General features: G+C 52.0%; 3 protein-coding genes across 16 annotated transcripts in view; all 3 read right to left on the bottom strand.

Moving 5' to 3' along the window:
* Window positions 1-3,298, bottom strand: part of macf1a (microtubule actin crosslinking factor 1a) — a 137,059-nt gene extending 133,761 nt beyond the window's left edge. For 3 of the 13 annotated variants that reach the window (XM_055513015.1, XM_029166138.3, XM_041072996.2), the window contains exon 1: window positions 2,918-3,296. The gene's annotated coding sequence lies outside the window, so the exon portion shown is untranslated. Of the gene's footprint in view, window positions 1-2,917 lie in introns of all 13 variants that reach the window. The other 10 variants (XM_055513016.1, XM_029166147.3, XM_029166149.3 and 7 more) reach the window with 6 other exon arrangements.
* Window positions 3,299-5,019: 1,721 nt separating this feature from the next.
* On the bottom strand, window positions 5,020-6,815 carry ndufs5 (NADH:ubiquinone oxidoreductase subunit S5). Of its 2 annotated transcripts, none has more exons than XM_029167965.3 (3): window positions 6,660-6,815; window positions 5,538-5,757; window positions 5,020-5,205 (listed from the first exon to the last, which is right to left on the bottom strand). In XM_029167965.3, the coding sequence occupies exons 2-3, from the start codon at window positions 5,751-5,753 to the stop codon at window positions 5,101-5,103; spliced, it is 321 nt and encodes a 106-aa protein (XP_029023798.1). In that variant the 5' UTR covers window positions 5,754-5,757; window positions 6,660-6,815; the 3' UTR covers window positions 5,020-5,100. The 2 variants fall into 2 exon arrangements, with proteins under 2 accessions (XP_029023798.1, XP_029023797.1); XM_029167964.3 differs by having other exon boundaries at window positions 5,538-5,760; window positions 6,660-6,810.
* Window positions 6,816-7,065: 250 nt separating this feature from the next.
* Window positions 7,066-20,280, bottom strand: part of rnf19b (ring finger protein 19B) — a 17,456-nt gene continuing 4,241 nt past the window's right edge. Inside the window, exons 2-10 of the mRNA XM_029166600.3 lie at window positions 17,409-18,381; window positions 13,225-13,424; window positions 11,562-11,706; window positions 11,066-11,228; window positions 10,240-10,354; window positions 10,005-10,145; window positions 9,748-9,937; window positions 9,534-9,668; window positions 7,066-9,461 (exon numbers count right to left, since the gene is read on the bottom strand). Coding sequence (XP_029022433.1) covers window positions 9,044-9,461; window positions 9,534-9,668; window positions 9,748-9,937; window positions 10,005-10,145; window positions 10,240-10,354; window positions 11,066-11,228; window positions 11,562-11,706; window positions 13,225-13,424; window positions 17,409-18,034 — 2,133 coding nt within the window. The 5' untranslated portion in view covers window positions 18,035-18,381 and the 3' untranslated portion in view covers window positions 7,066-9,043. The remainder of the gene's footprint in view (window positions 9,462-9,533; window positions 9,669-9,747; window positions 9,938-10,004; window positions 10,146-10,239; window positions 10,355-11,065; window positions 11,229-11,561; window positions 11,707-13,224; window positions 13,425-17,408; window positions 18,382-20,280) is intronic.

Raw genomic sequence — 20,280 nt, 5'->3', positions numbered from 1 at the left:
ATCCTCTCCTTTCTCTCCTCCTCCTCCTATTACTCCTCCTCCTCCTCCTCCTCCTCCTCCCGCTGCTGGCCCCTGGCTCGACTGCTGGCAAAGCCCCACTTCCTGAATCCCCGTCGCCGTGGCAACGCGGCCAGGAGGAGGCGAAGGCCTTCCCAGCATGCACTGCGGCCCTCCAGCGAGCGCTGGCCGGGCGCTGGTGTTTCTGGGTGGGTTCGGCCCGGTTCCCGCCACGGCTGGCAGTGAGTCAGTGCCACCGCAGCTAGCGGGTTTAAAAATAGAGCCAGGACGGAGGCTTCAAAGCTGCACCGTGTCATTACAGCTGTGCGCAGAAAACAAGACGCCTTTGAAGGAAAAGAAAGCACCAGCACAAAGCGGAGAAGCGGTGAGTCTGTTCAGCATCGACAGCCGCTGCAAAGAAGACTTCATTCACTGAGAAGCCTTTAAAAATGCAACGCTGCCTGGATGCTTGACTCCTTTCATCACTGATCAACTCACACAATATGAATAATCGTACTGGTTCCACATGCACGTATCCCAGCAGCCTCTTGGCTCCAGACTCTTCCTGGGACAGAGATCAGCGCCTGAGTCAGACCCGCTCAGGCGCTGGACCCTGGACCGGCCTCATTTATGGGTCCCAGACACACAGACGGGCTCTGTTCCCACAGCACAGACAGGCCGGGCCTGAAACGGAGGCGACATAACCCAGACCTGCAGCGGAGAAGCTAAACCAGCGGAGGAGGAGGTCCGGGAGCACAGCAACTGCAGAGTCAGCGGAGACGACGGGACAAACCCAGACTCTACATCAGCAGAACCTGTCGGAGGTGAGGCCTGCTGATCCTGGACCAGCGGGTCAGAGCAGAGCAATGAGGTCACATCCCACCTCTGAACCAGTGGAAGCGGTGGATTCACTCACCCGCAGTCACAAGGGAACTGGACCGAGTCTGGGTCACACTGGGCTTCAGCTCTACATATTTAAAGCAGCTCACTAGTTGCATGACTTAATAAAGTCAGGGATGAATGAGCGATTTGTTCCCCTCAAACGCAGCCTGAGGCCGTGATGAGTAACAGTGACTGCATAAATAACTCCCCCACACACACACACTGTACGTGTGCGTGTGCGGCTTAGTGTAAACACACTGAATCAATCTGGACTTGGCAGCTGCAGCTTACGACTCAGCATGACTGGACACAGACAAGTTCATTCACATGCGAGAAGAAGAAGAAGAGAGAGAATGAAAAAGCGGGAGTCGCTCGTTTGTGCTTCGCTCATGATGAGACGCCTGCTGCATCACAATCAGCTGCAGGAGGAGCAAAGCACCGACAGACAGCGGCTGCAGGTTCCGGCCCGGAGCTGAAGGATGGACCTCAGGTCAGGACAGAAGCCAGGGTTCAGTCCCCACGAGGCTTAAAAAAGGCTGAGGGCTAAAATATGACAGACAGTGTAACCGCTGCTTCTGTGTCTGAATTAAGTGTTGTTTTGGTTTATGTCCATAATAAACCTTAACCTGCAGCGATACACAAGACACATCGTCTGTATTAGTGAGGAATGTTTGTCGTTCTGGTTGTCGTGATGCTAAATTTACGCTAAGTCTAATTCAATCAACCGACACAGAAGAGTCTTTTTATCCCAGGAGGCTTCAGGAGGTGAAGCTGCGCTGAGCAGAAAAAGTCAGAGACTCAAATATCGAGTCTGATACAGACCCAGTGTTTTAATGTAGCTCAGTCTGATGAGAGTAACCTGGTGAAGGTCCAGCAAAGGATGGAGGGAGACCATCTGGTACCGAGCAGCAGGAGGGAAGGCCACAGTGTCAGGCAGACAGGCAGACAGGCAGACAGACAGACAGACAGACAGGCAGACAGACAGGCAGACAGACAGACAGACAGACAGACAGACACACACACACACACACACACAGGCAGACAGACAGACAGACAGACAGACAGACAGGCAGACAGACACACACACACACACACACACACACACACACACACACAGGCAGACAGGCAGACAGACAGACACACACACACACACACACACACACACACGCACGCAGGCAGACAGACAGACAGACAGACAGACAGACAGACAGACAGACACACACACACACACACACAGGCAGACAGACAGACAGACAGACACACACACACACACACACACACACAGGCAGGCAGACAGGCAGGCAGACACACACACACACACACACACACACAGGCAGGCAGGCAGGCAGGCAGACACACACACACACACACACACACACACAGGCAGGCAGACAGACAGACACACACACACACACACAAACACACATAGGCAGACACACAGACAGGCAGACAGACAGACAGACACACACACACACAGGCAGGCAGACAGACAGGCAGGCAGACACACACACACACACACACACACACATGCTCAGGGGATGTAATTGGCTGAGGGGCTCGCACCAATCAATACACGCAGCCTCCGTGAGTCGCGTTGCAGAGTTGAACGTGCAGCTGGTGTTTGATGGCACTATTTTCACACTCTCGCCTTTGTCCCTTTCATGTGAGTGAGTTTTTTGCATGAATGGACACCGGACCGTGCGCGCGCAGCGGCGGACTCTTTGTCCCACACACCGTGAATGCCGCCGAGCCGCCCATGAGCTCGGCAGCCTGCACCGGCAACCCCAGAATGTTGGAGCCTGGTTCTGAGCAGCGCGTGCGTTTAGAGGAAGTTCACGTCCAATTAAATGGCCTGATTTGAAAGTGTGGATGTGAGTTCGTGGAGGCGTGCGGAGCTGTGACTGGTTCTCTGGAGCCTATTAACGACCAGCGCGCATCTTCCCACGACTCCACGGCTCTTTATAACGCACGAGCGCGATGACTGGACCGCGTTCAGGCTGCTGTGAAGCCGAACCAGCGCGCTGCAGGAGCCGCTTACCTTCAGCGGGAACCGCGCTGCTGCGAGGCGAGCGCGGAGCGAGGAAGGCCGGTGACGCTGCCTCCGCTCCGGCGGAGAGGACGACGGACGCACGGACGCACGGACGGAGGGCGACGCTCCGCTCCGCTCCGCGATCCGGCTTCGGTCAGCAGGCGTCCCGCAGCCAGGGGCGAGGCGGCGTGGTCGTGATAATGGCTGTCCTCCTCCTCCTCCTCTCCCCGCGGTCGCTCTCTTCACCGCTCGCCTCCAACAACCCCCACCAGCCTCCGCTCCGCTCCGCTCTCTCTCTCTCTCTCTCTCTTCAACAGTCGCTTTCCACGGCTCCGACTCTTAACCCATGTCTCCTGTGCGCGTGAAGTGTGGCCGAAATTGCGATTCTGGTCGTGCTCCTGCGTCATCGGCGGCTGAGCGGCACCGCCAGACCGAACCCAGCCCGCGACGCGCGCGCACTCACGCACACACACACACACACACACACACACACACACACACACACACACACACACACACACACACACACACAGCGCTTCCCGCATGTTTGGCTGGAAAGGGCGTTTCTCTGCGAGGTTTCCAGCAACTTCTCACTCACGTATGTTTTCATGCGTTTGGAACGAATCAGTGCTTCATCACGTGGAAGTGTTAATCTGCTATTTCGTAACCCACGCAGCATCTCCACTACCGCTCCCTCCTCCGAACAGCGGAGGAGGAGAGCGACTGATTGCAGCTGCAGATGAGGATGAGGATGCCGTTCACCCACGAGAGAAGGTCACAGTCAGCGGTGGAGGACGAGACGTTGCTTTCTATGCTTCCGATCTCTTTCATAATCTGCTTTTCAAATCATTGACTGCTGATCCCTGGTGTGAATTCACAGCATGAAGCCCACTCCTAGTTGCTGGAGGCGTCTTGTGAACTCTTTTGGCCCCTGGCTCAGGTCAACCAGGGGCCAAATCCTAATCATCCTCCTGATGATCCTGTTTCTGGGAACTGAAAAGTCACAACCTCCTGACAGAAGATTTGCAGCCAGAGCTGCTGTGCCCCGTTGAAGCGCGTTGGGTTGTACAGGTGTACCTAATAAAGTGGTCAGTTGAAACAAACCCACGCTGTTTGCCACAGAGCTACAGTTCCGTTCAGCTTGATAATTTGTCAGTGCTGTTTACAGCTCGACCTGCCAAACAAAGGAGCGGGATTAACGCTGCTTACATTCCCACAGTGTGGACAGAAACCTGGCGCTGCTCCCAATTCCAACCCAAGGCCAACGATGCTGTTGGTTTACACACGTCCACACCACCACTGTCATGGTACTGATCTCTGCCTTCAGGTACCAGCTCATGATGGAGCAGTGTAAGTAGGACAAACAGGAAAATGTGCCTCTGAAGAATTCATACTATTAAATCCTCGATCTCGATTAGATGTTGCAGCCGTCTGTAATTGAGCCATGATTGTTTGTAATTCTCAAATTAGGCCTGTTTGGATTCAAAGGGAACAATGAGTCTCACTTCACAGCAATAAGAGTCATTATGGAAAAAAACATCATTAGGTTTAATGGATCAGAAATTCACCGTTCACGAGTTCATAGACTGAGTGCCTCACACATTTGCAAGTCTGGAAAATAAAGCTCCTTATACAATCATTTCACTGAGTCTAGCAGCCAAGCTCCTTTAATAAGTAATGTCTGAGTACTTAAATATAAATATGTGGGGGCATGAAGTGCAAAGCGACTGCTTGAATTGACTGTGGTCTTGGCTCCATCTTGTGGCGGCTTGTGGATCCTGTGAATCCCATCAGCCTGATTTAAACGCTGGCAATTAGATCAAAGATGTCAAAGAGCATCCATTCATAACCGTCTCTCATCTAAGTGCTGGTCCCTCGGGAGCAACCACTCACTAAACCATTGAACAATTTGCTTCGATTAGGTCACTGGGCTAAGAAACCAGTGCGTAGCTCAACATGCTTTATGTCAGACCCAGCTGAACAAAGACAACCACAGTGTTTTGTTTTTTTTAAATAAAAAACGAGGCTCAACCTCATAAACGAAGGCCTCATTAACAATTTGCATTCTTCAATCGTGTACATCTCAGTACTTTAAAAGATGAAAAGAAGAGGACAGTAGATGATTACATTTATTTGCAAATTGGAAATAGTTATATTTGATTTACTATGCACATGAACCAAACTGTGGACTCTCATGGTGCCTCGTCAGCTCCTCCTGTGTGGGAGGATGGCGGCGTGTACTTTCCCTCCTTTATCATCTTGTCTCGCTGCTGACGGATCGCATACAGTCGGTCCCGCTGCAGGGGGCAGAGAAGAGGCCAAGATTGAGTTAATCTCTGACACTTCTTAGAGAATTTATTCATCTGAAAACGAAAACTCATCTGATTCTGTCTTTTGCTGAATTTTATTGATCAAACATTAGAATGTTTATGGCCAAGAAGATGCACGAGTAACAGGTGGCTGCAGCCCTTAGACGGGCCTGACTCTCACAGAGCACAGAACCCCCATCATCAACGGTGTTATAATAACAAATAAATAATAATAATATAATAATAATAACAAATAAACAATGATTGGGTTTTTTTCAGTTTATCGTCATAAAAACTCTTTAGCTCAACACAACACTCACAGTCTTCTGCCTGTGCATGCACTCGTAGAAGTCTTCAAACTCCAGCTGACACTCCTTCTTGGCGCGAGTCTGCCCGATGCCGTGGGCGCATTCAATCCACTCCTTCTCAAAGGCGTGGCAGCGCGCTGCCCGCTTGTAGGGCTGCTCCCCGCTCTGCACCAGAAGCCAGCGGTCTATGTTGATGCCAAGCCGTGACTGCAGATCCACAAACGGCATTATGCTGCTGAGGGATGGAGGAGAAACAGATTAAAGGAGGTCAAAGGTCGCCACAAACATCATGACCTGGTGTTACATCAGTAGGTACTTTGACAAGAAAGTAAACCAATAAAGTCAAAATCACCACATTCATGTTATGTTTTATCAGATCTTTTGTGCATATACAACATGCAGCCACTTTGGCATTTTTGTTCTAGAGACCATGATTTTATATCAAGGGTTTCTGGACGCAATTAATTAACGTCACGCTGATAAAGTACACGAGCGTATTTCCAATGACATAGATGCTGGACAGAATCTCCGCCAAAATCTAAGCAGTTTGACACTTTGACACATGTATTTGTCCACAGTAAAAAAGACGTGAAGCTCGTCTCATCCAGTGTCCTATTGAACTAGAACCACCAGAAGCTCCAGGCTCGACCGCTCCGTTCGACAACATTCATGTCTCTTAACTTTGTTTGAAAATAAACCACTCTCTCATAGATTACAAAGCAGAAAGCATAGATTTTAAACTATTGTACTATTTTCCAAAGAGATCCCAGTCCATTTTCTATTCTGTTTACTCTTTTTCTATCATGACATTTGTTTCTAATAGCTAGCTGCTGGCTAGCTACGAGAGCTAACGTTAGCAAGCTAACAACCCCAAACTGCACGTTTAACATCTCATTCGGAGCGTATGGCGAGGTTAACTGCGGCATTTACTCCTTCAGCTTCATAATTTAAGTACGTAACGTTAGCTGCTCTCTCTGATCTGGAGCTTCTTCGGTCTCAATTAACGACGGACCGCACTCGTCTCAAACTATTTGTATAATGACGCCGTTGCAAACAACAGGATGCTCTACTCAACATTAAAACACATAAAATGCTACTGAAATGTCGGCATTAGCAATAAACAGCTGCATTTACCGTGTTGTGAAGGATTCACTTTAACCTTCTGTCCGACTCAACACGTTTCGCTTTACGGCAGGTGAATCAAAACGTCGCCGTAAAATGACGACATGTGTCGCGAGTAGGTTTTTCATCTGCGCTTTACTGCCGCCTGTTGGACAGTGTCGGTGTGTGCAGACACTGCTCCACTGGTTCGGCAGGTAAATGTTAAGATAATTAATCAAATCAATGTAAGTAATTAATTTGTTTAATGAAGTAATTAATGTAAACAATAAAAACTTCTGTTACTATAAAAAATTGAAATGTAAACTTTAATGTATTGGCTTCAGGTTAATAAAGAAAGTAAAATGTTATACCCCAACAAATCATATTCATACAATTGCTGCCATGTTTTTATGACAAATCACTGACAACAACTCGCTGCTTTGGTGCAACATCTGATTATTTATTTTTCTCCAAACGTCCACACATTGTCTTTCACAGTCCTGCATGTACAACCCTGCACAAAGCAGAGCGTTAACAGTGTCAGGAAATACACAAACAGTATAATAACACTTAAATATTGCTATCCACATACTCTAAAACCTTTCCACATAAGCACAGGAACACCTGTGCTCGTAATAAAACTTCTCCCATTAACACTCAGACGCATACAGGAAGTTTGTTTCCGTCCGTGGTACATTCGCATGTTTTCTCACAGGCAGGCAGAAACAAGTGATAAGTGCAGACCAAACAAAGCACTGCCAAGGTACAAACGCAGCAAATCCATAAAGCTACTCGGAGATGAAAAAGGCTTCCAAGTTGATTCCTTGTAGACTGAGAGAAAAACTGGTAGAAAACCATTTTAAACAGAAGCACAGAGGTGATACAAAGCTAAGGAACAAGTCAGGCTAGTGAGTATGATTAAGAAGAGCTTATTGGCATCGATAACAAGCGTTTGGCTCCAAAACGTCTAAAAGTGACACAGTACTGTAAAAAATATCAATACAACAAAAATGATAAAAATAAGACAGTTACAGTCTTTGCATCACAAGAAATGATTAAAAACAAAACTTAAACGCTTTTAGGTAAAAACACTGGTCAAAACTGGGCAAGCATTTAGACACTGCAGAAATGGTTGTGTAAAGTTTTGGAGCCAAACTCCTCGCTCGTTACATCCAACAGAAAAGGCCATCTGGTAGGTGATGCATTTTGGTTGTACCACAGGCGTAGTCAGAAGTCGAACAGATGGTAAAAAGCAAAAACCAGAAGATAAATTAGGACACGCTCAGATAAAGTGCACAAGTGCTCATTCAAAAACAAAGTGGGACCAACAAATACATTCATCAGGAGACGCTCACGTTCACGTTCACACGGGTCAGACGGACAGTTCTCATCAGAGACCGGAGCCGACGGTCAGTGAGCGTCTGTGAGGCAGTCACGCTGTCAGGCACCGGTCCGGTCACACGGGACACACCAGAACCGGACGGTGAGGCGGTCTGACAGTGACACGGCACCGAGGCAGCAAGCGTCCGCTCGAGGGGACACGCGCGCTGACGCGATGGGACGTCTGAAGCTGTGGATCACGCTCCAGTTTCTGGAGACAAACTCAGCCACAAACGGTCCCGTGTGGTTTCTACAAACCTGATTCAAGTATGTTTTGTTAATTCTTACTTGGTTCTGTGTGACGTGGAGCTGCGTGATCCTACGTGGCTTCAGCGCCGTGTCACTGTCAGAACCGGGTCCGACCCATCGGTGCACACACACACACACACACACACACACACACACACACACACACACACGCACACACACGCACACACACGCACACACACGCACACACACGCACACACACGCACACACACACACACACACACACACACACACACACACACACACGCGCTGCAAATAATACAAGTTCCAAGTCATCTGAATATAAATAGAGGAAGAGAGAAAAAAAAGCCACGACTGTGGAGTCCACATTGGTTCATTCACACGTTGCTATGCACATCTCAGCAGGTATGAGCTCTGAACTATCCTCCTCCCTCTGCTGTGCTTGGTGGCTTCACCTCGGTTCAGAATTTGGGTTTTGCGACTCTTCCTATGGAAATTTGTACCTTGTGTTTTTGAAATTCTCTTGAATGTTTTCTTTTTTGCTTAGGAGCCAAGGCATTTTGCACCAAGAAGTAAACATAAATCATCATCTTATAAATCTCAGAGGTAGAACCCTGACAATTTACTCAGCGAGGAGATTGACAGGTAGATAGATAAGACAGATAGAAACACGTAAACAAATGCTGTTTGTGTTGGACACGGTGCTTGAAAGCAGCAAACGAGAGGTGACGACGGAGGAAAAGCTCTCAATCACGAGGGAGTTTAAATGCAGCGCTCCTTTTTTTGTGCAATCCTGACGGCGGCCGCTCTCAGACGTAGAGGATGACGTTGCCGTCGGCGGGACAGTGAAGGCCTTCGGTGGGCGGGTTCAGCGCTCGGCAGGCGGGCGGCTGGCCGGCCGCCGCGTGGCAGCTCTTGGGGTGGGGCGAGTCACAGTCGTCCGACGTCAGCTCGGCGATGTCGTCCGACTGGGTGTCGGACGTCTCCAGGTCGCTGCGGATGCTCTCGGGCTGCGCCAGGGTGACGTCGCGGAGCCCCTCCCTGAGGGACACGCCCGGCGACAGGCCGCCGCCGCGCCTGGAGCTGCAGTCCTGAGGCTCCTCGGCCCCGGAGGCGGTTGCCATGGCAGCGGAGCCGGCGGGCGGGGTCAGGTCCTCCTCGCTGGTCAGGCAGAGGTGGCTGGGTTTGGTCTCGATGTCCACCTGGATCTCCAGGTTGGTGCACTCCCTGCAGAAACGCAGGCTTCAGCTCCACGCTCAATCTGCGTCAGCATTAATGAGGCGGCGGCTCGTCTCTCACCTGTCGGGCAGGGTGTAGGAGGAGATGATGGATCCGGCCATCCCTCGGGTGCTGGCACAGTCGCTGCCGGCCCCCAGACTGCCCGTCTCCCTCTGGGCGGATTCTTTGGCCAAGTCTCCTGCTTGGACCTCCAGCCTGGAGCAACGCACACGCTCAGATTAACACACTTTCCTCTGTAGATTAAAGGTCACGTGCCTGGTCTCCAGTCTCTCACCTGCTGTATTTACTGGTGCGGGTCCCGAGGGCCCCTCCTGCCAGCGTGTTGAAGTGCGGCGTGTCCCCCAGGGCTCCGGGGGCCACAGACAGGCCCTCGCTGGGGGAGGTGGTGCTGAGGCCGCTGACGGCGCCGTCCAGGCTGCTCTCGCCGAGGCTCGGGGACTTGAGCGCTCGCCAGGCGTCTGCCACTGAGAGAGGACGCGGTGTGAGAGAGTGGGAGGCACAGGACGAGCAGCAGGAGGAGGGGGCGCTCACCTGTGATGGGCCCGTCGTCCTCGTCGAAGTCGATCCGCACGCCGCGGCCCTTCCCTCGGCTCACCCCACAGCCGCCCCCCCGACACAGAGAGATGGGCACCACCCCGTAGACGTAGGCCAGCATGATGGGCACGCCGATGCCTGAAAGCACCAACAGCAGGTTCAGTGAGCTGGACTCGGTTCTGGAGCCCGGCCGGGTCCAGTCAGCCTGGCGGCGCGTGCTCTGGGTTCTTACCCACGCTGACGGTTGCGATGACGGGGGCGGTGATGATTGACAGGGCCACGCCTCCGGTGATGGCCAGGTTCCTCTTGTGGCGAGACGTCTTCTTCAGCTCGTAGTGGGCGTGGATCTGCAGCCGAGCAGAGGGAGACACACACACACACACACACACACACACACACACACACACACACACACACACACACACACACACACACACACACACACACACACACACACACACACACACACACACACACACACCAATGAACGGAGACGGAACTCAGCAGCCTCTCATTTAAAACAACATTTATTTGATGGAGCTTCAGACCCGTGACTTAACCAGCTCACAAACTCTAAGTCGACAATTAAATCAGACAAACTGAGGAAAATAGAATGATGTTGCTCCTCAATGAATGAATGACATTTACGTAATCGATTAAACTCAATACGTGAATACACGTCACGCTTCTAGAAAACCTTCATCACTGAAAATCTTTGAATTCTGCATCACTGTAAATTCCATGTAATTACACAAACAGGGTTGTGAAACAAAGGCTGAGGCAGCGTCAGATGTGAAAACCACAGAGTTGTGTCTTGTTTCCACTTCTGGTTTCTGGTGGACGTCGGCGCAGACACAGATAAACATGATGGGAAACGAGGAGCGTTTCCCATCATTGGGCTCAGTTTGATGCTGTTTACAGCACCTTTTATTACCACATGAAGAGGTTTTCCTGTTGCTCCTTATCTGCTCCCCTCATATCTCCCGTCTACGTCACATCTCTGGTTGTTGTTCAAACCGAGCTCAATGGATCGTACGTGGCTCAGCTCTGGTTCTCACCTTGCGGCCGACGTAGACCGGGATCCCGATGACCATGGCTGGAATGGCGATGCCTGCGATGAGGGTGATGCCCACCGGAGCGCCGATCAGCGTTCCCAGCTGCCACAGGATCTTCTTCTTCCTGCTCCAAGGCTTCTTCCCCCAGAACGTACAGCCAGACGGACTAAAGGCGTGAAGGAGGGAGACAATCAGACAGTTAGAGCGGAGGATTCAGTCGACTCTCAAACAAACCTCAAACTGAAAGTGTGAATCATTTCCATCCAAATGTGGTTGTTTCTCTATTTGACTGGTTATGATTGTAGTTTGTCTGCATCTACTGTAGCTGGAGAAAGTTCACATTTGCAGCTGTAGTCTCTTTATGACGAAGCGGGTGGATGTTAGTGTCATCTGCATATTTATAACACTGAAGACAGTGATCAGAAGAGGCCCCGTAGTCGAACCCTGAGGAACCCCTCACAACAGTGTCTGTGATGGAGACCACAACAGTGACACACACCTAAGGTAGTGCAGGTCTGAGATCTCCTTCATGCAGAGCCAGCAGAACTCGCAGCCGCAGACAGCGCACGTCATGTGATTGCAGCTTCCATCGTTCATCTTGATGATGTAGGCTCCGCAGCGAGGGCACGGCTTGATGTCATCAGCTGGAAGCACCAGAGGACACAATCAGCAAAACGTGTGTCTTTACTGTTGGCAACACAGTCAAAGCTCATTAGTGGAATGGATTCAACAATTAAACCAGGAAAAGAAAACAAGCCAACAACACAGGAACTGTCTGCGCTCTGGAGTTAAAGAGAACCTGAAGTGGGAGACGTGAAGATGTAGGAGTAGCTGTTTATGCTACACTCCTTCCTTCCTTCCTTCCTTCCTTGCTTCCTTCCTTGCTTCCTTCCTTGCTTCCTTACTTCCCTCCCTCCCTCCCTCCCCCATTTCTTCTTCTGTCTGTCTGTCTTCGTGTTGAGGGAGTGGTTGGGAGTTTTTATTGAGTCAGTCAGTGAGTCTGGCTTCACTTCTTCTGAAGACATGGACTGAATTAGAAGCAGTGAGTTAAGACGCGACTGAGAACAGATGGAGGAGAGATTTCTAATCAGAATGAGATGAAAGAGCTGAGTAAAGGAACAAAGGGAACATCTCATCTAAACTAATATTAATCCTAATGAACGTGCTGGATAAAGAACAAAGCTGATTAGGTGACCCCGCTTGTGCTGTGTCTTCATATTCAATATGTCATGTTGAAAATCTAAAGAAGTTGCGTGAGAGAAGTTTCAGTGATGCTGCTGCTGCAGTCATGAAACTAGAAGAGAAGCTGCGATATAAATAGACTCATGCTTGACAGAACTGAAGACGCGCCGCAGCGGTGGGAAGAGGCAGCAGCGAGCTTGAGTCAGTGCTGACAGACAGACGGACAGACAGACAGACAGAGCATCACACAGACAGACAGACAGACAGACAGACAGACAGAGCATCACACAGACAGACAGACAGACAGAGCATCACACAGACAGACAGACAGACAGACAGACAGACACACACACACACAGACAGAGCATCACACAGACAGACACACACACACACACACACACACACACACACACACACACACACACACACACACACAGAGCATCACACAGACAGACAGACAGACACACACAGACAGAGCATCACACAGACAGACAGAGAGCATCACACAGACAGACAGACAGACAGACACACAGAGCATCACACAGGCAGACAGACAGACAGACACACAGACACACACACACACACAGACAGAGCATCACACAGACAGACAGACAGAGCATCACACAGACAGACAGACAGAGCATCACACAGACAGACAGACAGACAGACACACAGACACACACACACACACACACAGACAGAGCATCACACAGACAGACAGAGAGCATCACACAGACAGACAGACAGACAGACACACAGACACACACACACACAGACAGAGCATCACACAGACAGACAGAGAGCATCACACAGACAGACAGACAGACAGACACACAGACACACACACACACAGACAGAGCATCACACAGACAGACAGACAGAGCATCACACAGGCAGACAGACAGACAGACAGACAGACACACACACACACACACACACACACACACACCCCTCAGAGGTGTGAAGCCCCCACCACTCACCGGGGCCCTGCTCCTGCGTGTAGCTGGGCGAGTGGTTGCTGTGCGTGTGCAGCGAGTGCGCCCTCTGCTGGCGGGCCGAGTCGCAGGTCTGGTTGGGATGCCAGGCCTGTTTGCAGTGGTAGCAGAACTCGGCGCCGCAGCCCTCTCTGCGACACACCAGCCTGGGACAGCTGGCGCAGCCCGAGGCGATGACGGCGAAGCTGCGAGGACAGACAGAGTCACACACAACGTCCAAAACTCCCACAGAGGCTCAGCCTTTTTCCACATGAATGTAATTAAGTCCACATTAACCGGCCTCTGAGGACGGGCTGAACCTTCCTCTGATGATGACTCAGCTCTATGAATCTGTATGAACTCAGACCGATAAACACACAAGCAGGTTACTGACACCAGATGAGGTCGAAGCTGAGCTCAGAGGAAACAAAGATGGACTCATTAGCTGCAATGTACAACCCAGCACACACACACACACACACACACACACACACACACACACACACACACACACACACACACACACACACACACACACACACACACACACACACACACACACACACACACAGTGCTCGTCTGCTTGTTGCAGCATTTCCTCGCACACACATGATGCTGAAGTATTAAGGCCAAACCGCCATGTTGGGCAACGCCTTACGTAACTTTGGACACGCTGTGGAACTAGACTTTTCAGGAGATAAACTGTCCAACGTATGAAGCTGCAGACGGAGAGGCCAGAGCAGATTTGATCAGTGGAGTAATGACTTTAGAACAACAGAGAGAACGAGAAACAGGAGCAGGTCAATCAATACAGATCCACTGGAGACAAGAGACGGAGCTGAACTAGACTCTGAGTCATTGCTTCAAACAGGTCTCAGCTCCTGACGCTGACACACGCTGTGGTTTTACACAGTCAAATGACCCAAAACACATCGAGGCCACGTCTGCACTGACGTTCAGCCGCTTTTAGGAAACAACAGTAAATACAGCTTCGTTTTATAACAATGAGGACAAAGAGGGAAATTAAAGAGAGGGAGACAGAGTGAGACAGAAGCGTCTGTCAGTCACTGGAGGGAACTCACAAAGAGGCCTGTCATGAAACAACGTCCGCCAGCGAAGCTGGAGGAGGAGAACAAAAGCACGGCGCTGGTTCTGCTTCAGCCACAGCATGAAGACGCTGCTCCGGCGGTTCCTCAGCGCCGCGACGGAGGGACAGGTGACAACGCCACACACTTAATTGTTCTGGCGCGCGTCCAACATGGCGGCTCATGAGCGGCGTGACAGGAGGAGACGAGATGAGGCATGACGCTCCATTCCTGCTCAGCCTCAGGAGTCAGACGCGTCCTCAGAGCCACGGTTCCTCCGGTCAAAACACACACAAGCCCCGTTTGCAGGCGCAGCAGCAAACTGCAGGTTCATGCACGATGGGTCTGCGTTTCTGCAGCTTCACCTCAGGTCCAGAGGAACGAGTGATGAACAAGCTCCTCTGAAGGAACTCATTTTAAATAACAACAATATGAAAACCCCACATTTGATTATTCAAAGTGTGCGGTAAAATGGTGGAGGGTTGGTTCCCGGCTCAGATTAGCTCCACCCACCAACGGCGGCTTCAAAAAGAGGGGGCCAAAGCCCGAACTCACATCTAAGTCCCTCCTTTTGCTAATTATTGCGAAATGCAAAGAGTCTGATAGGGATGACTAGTTTTGCTGGAACAGTATTTGCCCACAAACCACAAACCCCAGTTACCAAACGTCCAAATAACTTGTTAACGTTTCACAATAAACCACAAGCGTTCACAAGAAAAGTTTGCAGAGCGACAAATGTGTCTGTGTTTTAGAGTGACACTACAAGCGAAGGTGGTGAGGAGGTAACAGGGTGTGACATCGTGAGCCAGAACGTAGCTGCAGCGAGGAGGAGGTCGGGAGCAGACTGCGCAGACTGCACAGACAGGAGCAGACGGGAGCAGACTGCGCAGACGGGAGCAGACTGCGCAGACAGGAGCAGACTGCGCAGACGGGAGCAGACTGCGCAGACGGGAGCAGAGTGCGCAGACGGGAGCAGAGTGCGCAGACAGGAGCAGACAGCAGCTGCGTGGAGCAGCTCCATCCTCGGCTCCAAACAGACACCCGGCAGCGCCGCTCCCAGGACGCCGCCATGACAGGAGACGTATCCCATGACCCCCAGGGCCAGCAAGCGCGAATCAATCCCTTTAATTAGGCCTCAACTCCTGTTACCCCTGGCAACGCTTCCTCTGGGCAGCATTGATACATTGATAGTCGCCATGGCAACCCGAGGCAGCAGAGGGCCGCTCTTTGTTCTCGCCGCATCCTCCACACACCGTCCTGCAGCCGCGTCGGTCGCAGCCGGACGGCGGCTCAAACGTCTAACGCCGTGAAGGCAAAACCGGCTCCATTACCTCCACGTGTGTTTATACAGCAGCTCTGGAGCACAACGCATCTGCAGAACAACGGCTCCAGCAAACCGGGTTTAACAGACACATTATTTCCTCGTAAAGCTCCGGAAGCGGCGCGCGGCGACTCGTTTGCATGTCCAACTGTGTTTGCAGTCATGTAAAGCAGCGTCCATTCATGTGTGAGTGGTCGTCACACAGGAAGCAGCCTGCTGCTGCATTAGTTTATAGACGCTGGCCGTGCTCGTCTGGTGGATGTGATCCAGACACAGACCGAGCACAAGTACTGGGTCACACTTATATAACTCACCACCGCACACACAAACAGCAGCTCCGCTGTAAACACTTGTTTTCACACTTATCACAGAGTTTCTGTGGAAGCGTCTCCAGCGGCGCTTCCAGCTCCTTCTGTTTATGGAGCGTCTCCGCTCCTGATGAATAATCGCTTATCAGATTTAAAGCGGGTGAGTCACCGCTGGCGTCAGACGGCGGATGGTCCTGACAGATATGTAGGTCAGCGCGCGACCTGCTCCCATGACGCAGCCACGCAGAAACACAGGCAGACAGGAACAGGGGCTGAACAGGGGATCCACTCATCACACTGTCCCCACATCTTTGCTGCTGAAAGCCTCTGGTGGAAGTAAACACTTCTCTGTTCAGAGGAAAAGAGGAGCAAACAAAGTTCCTTTACCAGAAACAACAACAACTCACGGCTGTGAGTGAGAGAATCTGAACCATCGGCCATGTTCCTGTAATAGAGGGAGGAAACGTATTTATGCCTCCAGGGTAAATAAAAAAAAAAAACAACTTAACCTATCGTCAACCTGTGGATCCGGCAGCACAGAAACACAGAAAGACTGTGGACCTGCTGCATCGTTCATGTTCTGTCTGTCCCAGGTTCAGAAGCTGTCAGACATAAACAGAAACCTACAGACAGACAGGCAGAGGGTGAACAGACAGACAGACGCCTTCCCCTGCTCATACCAGTATTACTGTACCAAACCACAGCAGAGCCTGCTGAAGACCTGCATCCCACACACACACACACACACACACACACACACACACACACACACACACACACACACACACACACACACACACACACACACACACACAATGAATCACTCCTGCTTTCTGTGATGAAACAAACGCCTCTCATTTGTTCCAGAAACCTAACGAGAGCTGCTCTGCCTCCAAATCCATCTGAAGCTCTCCTCCTCCGACCACAGGCCAGCGCAGCCTCTAACCCACTTACGGTTTCTCTTCTCCACTTCCTCATTGCGTCTTTCTGTAAAGGCTCACATGGTTTCTGTGTTACCAATGGAGAAATAGAGTGATTTAGAGGATGTTAATGAAACAACGTTCCTCTGAACGGAGGAAAGAAGGTCAGATGTTAGAAAACCTGCCTCCGGACGCGTTCCCTCAGATCGGTTTCTATCTGTTTTTACTGTAGCACAAGGTGCTCCCTGACAAACAAGTGCACAAACACCCAATAAGTGCTGCTAATCTGCTTTGTATTTGTCTGCTTAATCTCCGATCAGAGGACAGGAAGAAGCAGAAACTGGCCTGCTGATAACAACGAGCCCAGAGCGCAACGTAGCTGCTAACGCTAATCTGACACATTCACATGGACGATAAGACGGGTTGCTGTGACCTCAGCGGGTCCGAGCGTCCTCAGCCCGATGGTGCCGCTGCTGGAAACCGGCACCAATAACCATCAATGATAAGCAGATGTTTGCCTTTGACTCAACAGTGAACACAATCACAGGCTTCTTACCCGCAGTCGGGGGCCGGGCACCACCGGCAGTCTGGGTCCGAGGCCAGGCACCTCCTCAGCAGGAACTCCTCGTACTTCTCCAGCAAGGCCGCGTCATCCAAGATGTCCGCCACCTGCCGCGGCGCCAGCCGCTCGGCGCACTCGGGGCAGCTGAGCTGGACCCGGCTCTCGGTGATTTCGATGCGGAGGTACTGGCGCAGGCAGCAGAGGCAGGAGCGGTGGCTGCAGCCCAGCAGCTCAGGGAGCTGCTCTGCCGGCTGGCGCACCAGGCACAGGGGGCACTCCAGCAGGGAGGGGTCTCCTCCGCCCAGCGACGGCTGGCTGGAGGACAGCGGGCGCGGCGCGGCGGCGGCCTGCGGGGGCGCGGCGGCGCCGGCGCCGGCCGGGGGGGCGGCGGCGCCGGCCGGCGGAGCCGAGGTCAAGGCAGACGGTACCAGCGGCTGCACGTGGTGGTGGTGGTGGGACAAAGGGGCGGCGGCGCCGCCTTTGGGGCCCCGGGGCCCCCGCTTGCTGTGGAACAGGCTGTGGAAGGAGATGCGGCCCTGCCGTTTGCCCGCGCGGCACTTGGGGTTGGGAACGGCGCTCACAGACGAATGCGGCGACTCCAGGTCCTTCTCGGATCCCATTTTCCCAGAGGAGACACGCAATAAACAAAAAATATCACAGACAACGCTCAACAGTCCAGGTGCTGCTTTCTCTTTCTCTCTCGATCAGAAAAAGACACAGAGGAAAAAAAAGCCCCTTCAGTTTGTGAAACTTGGCAGATCAGAGGTTCACAGAGCGTTCGATGCCAGACGGACGCGGAGGTCGGACGTCCGTGAGTCGCAGTCACAGCGCAGCGCGGAGGACGCGATCCTCCCAGCGCCTCAGCCTGAACACGGAGGAACTCCTGGCTTTGGACCCGACGCCCTTCAGCTGCATTCTGATCGTCCGCGGCTCTGCTTCCTCCTGAACGCCGGCCCTCCAGCGCTCGCTGGCAGGAAGAAGAGAGCAGGAAGTCAGCACAAAGAGCATGCTCAGTATGACACACACACCTCTTCCTCCCTCCGCCGTGCTTTCCATTCCATCATCAGCTCTGCGCCTCAGTCCATTACACAAGTCTGTTCATTCCTGTTCAGCGTATTCATGCAGCACACGTCACACGGCGGCGGCGGCAACTAAACGTCGAAGCCCCAAACGAGCGGCTCAGCCTCGAGTTCCACCAACCACGGATTGGTGTGAAACTAGTCTCTCTCCATCACGCCGAGCACCGCAAGCTCTTCCTCCACTTCACACTGCGCTGCTGGTGCCGTTGCCATGGTGATGCTCACTATGAGCGAGGCAAACAGCGACCCACTCTGTGACTCTGACACACACACACACACACACACACAGATTAAGCATAAACTGGTAAATGGATCCGTACTGATGTTAACATGCATTCACTAAATGCAGATGATAAAACAACAGCTGTGGAACACACACACACACACACACACACACACACACACACAGAGTGACTGACACATTAGCTGACCAGTCGCTGGAGACTGTGGGTCTGAGCGTTTTCTCTGAGCTCAGCTGAAAAGGCCCAGCTCCTGAGTCCAGGCTGTGAGTTGACACAACAGGGAAATGGACTCCAGCTGCTGTTTCTTCAGCATCAACTCATGACGTCACAGTGGTTTGAAATAACCACATTTTGTGTCTTTTATTCCCATTTAAAGTCAATAACAACACCTTCACTCTGTTTATCGAGGCGTTACCAGCTAATATTAGCTCCTTTCTGTAGCGCCTCTTTCTTCCTTTGTAAACATGAATCCATCGAGGACACGCACACATTGTACAAACGCATTAGGTGTCACATTAACAACACAGTGGGAAGCTTTCACACTAAAAGCCCCAACAAAACGGATTCAGGCACAGAACAACTGTGTTTACTTAAAGCGATCAATAGTAACACACGCTGATGTCCCAGATGTGACGTCTGACGTGTGTCAACAGTGGACGCACACACACACACACACACACGCACACGCACACACACACGCACACGCACACACACACACACAGTCCAAAAAGCATCCATTACGGTTGCCATGGCAGCAGGTTACTCCTTGCATCCTCTGGGTTAAACTGGATGTTCACCAAAATGTGTGGGAGAAGAGAAGAACCCCCGTTTCTGCAGGAAACGTGCACGTGTGTGTGAGCCACGCTGAACCACCGGGTCCTCGGCGCTCAGAGACCTCGGTTTCCATCGCGCTGCAGCTCTTTCATGGTCTGTTATGTTGTTGTGTGTTAACAAGTGGCCTCAACACCGTGACGAGGAAACAGGCTTCATCTCCGCGGTTCCAGTGAAGGCGCACGCACGCGCGCGCGCGCACACACTACAAGTTTCTCTTTGTTTGTTTTCACGGAGGCGTGCTGCAGTAGCTGCGTGCTGATAAAGACGTGCTTTGTGTCTGAGGCGACATCAAACGCAGCGATGAAACGACGCGGCGTCAGATCTGAGCACGTCTCCAACCGGAGGCGTGGACGCACGGGACCGGAACGTCGCCCCAGAGGAAGTGCGTGTGAGCAGAGCGGGACACGTCGCGGGCCCGCTTCCCCGGAGCCGCTCACGCGCTCCAGACGTGCAGCGACACGGCCGCGTCGGCGCAAATAAACGCTGCGTTCACGCGCGGGGCGTGAGTTTGGCGTTCGGGCTGAGCAGCAGGAGAACTTCACAACGTGGACCACGCGTCCTCCTACTCCACTGCTGCGCACTCCCTCTTCCCGCACGTCGGCCGCCTCGAGCGCAGCGGGCCGCTGCTGTTCACTGGCCTCCACGCGCCGCGTTCGCTCTCATCCCGTGTGCGGCATCAAAGCGCCGCGGGCCCACGTGGTCCACACGGGC

The sequence above is a fragment of the Betta splendens genome, chromosome 11 (assembly GCF_900634795.4).
Source record: "Betta splendens chromosome 11, fBetSpl5.4, whole genome shotgun sequence".
NCBI lineage: Eukaryota > Metazoa > Chordata > Actinopteri > Anabantiformes > Osphronemidae > Betta > Betta splendens.
This window is presented reverse-complemented; position numbering and strand designations above follow the sequence as displayed.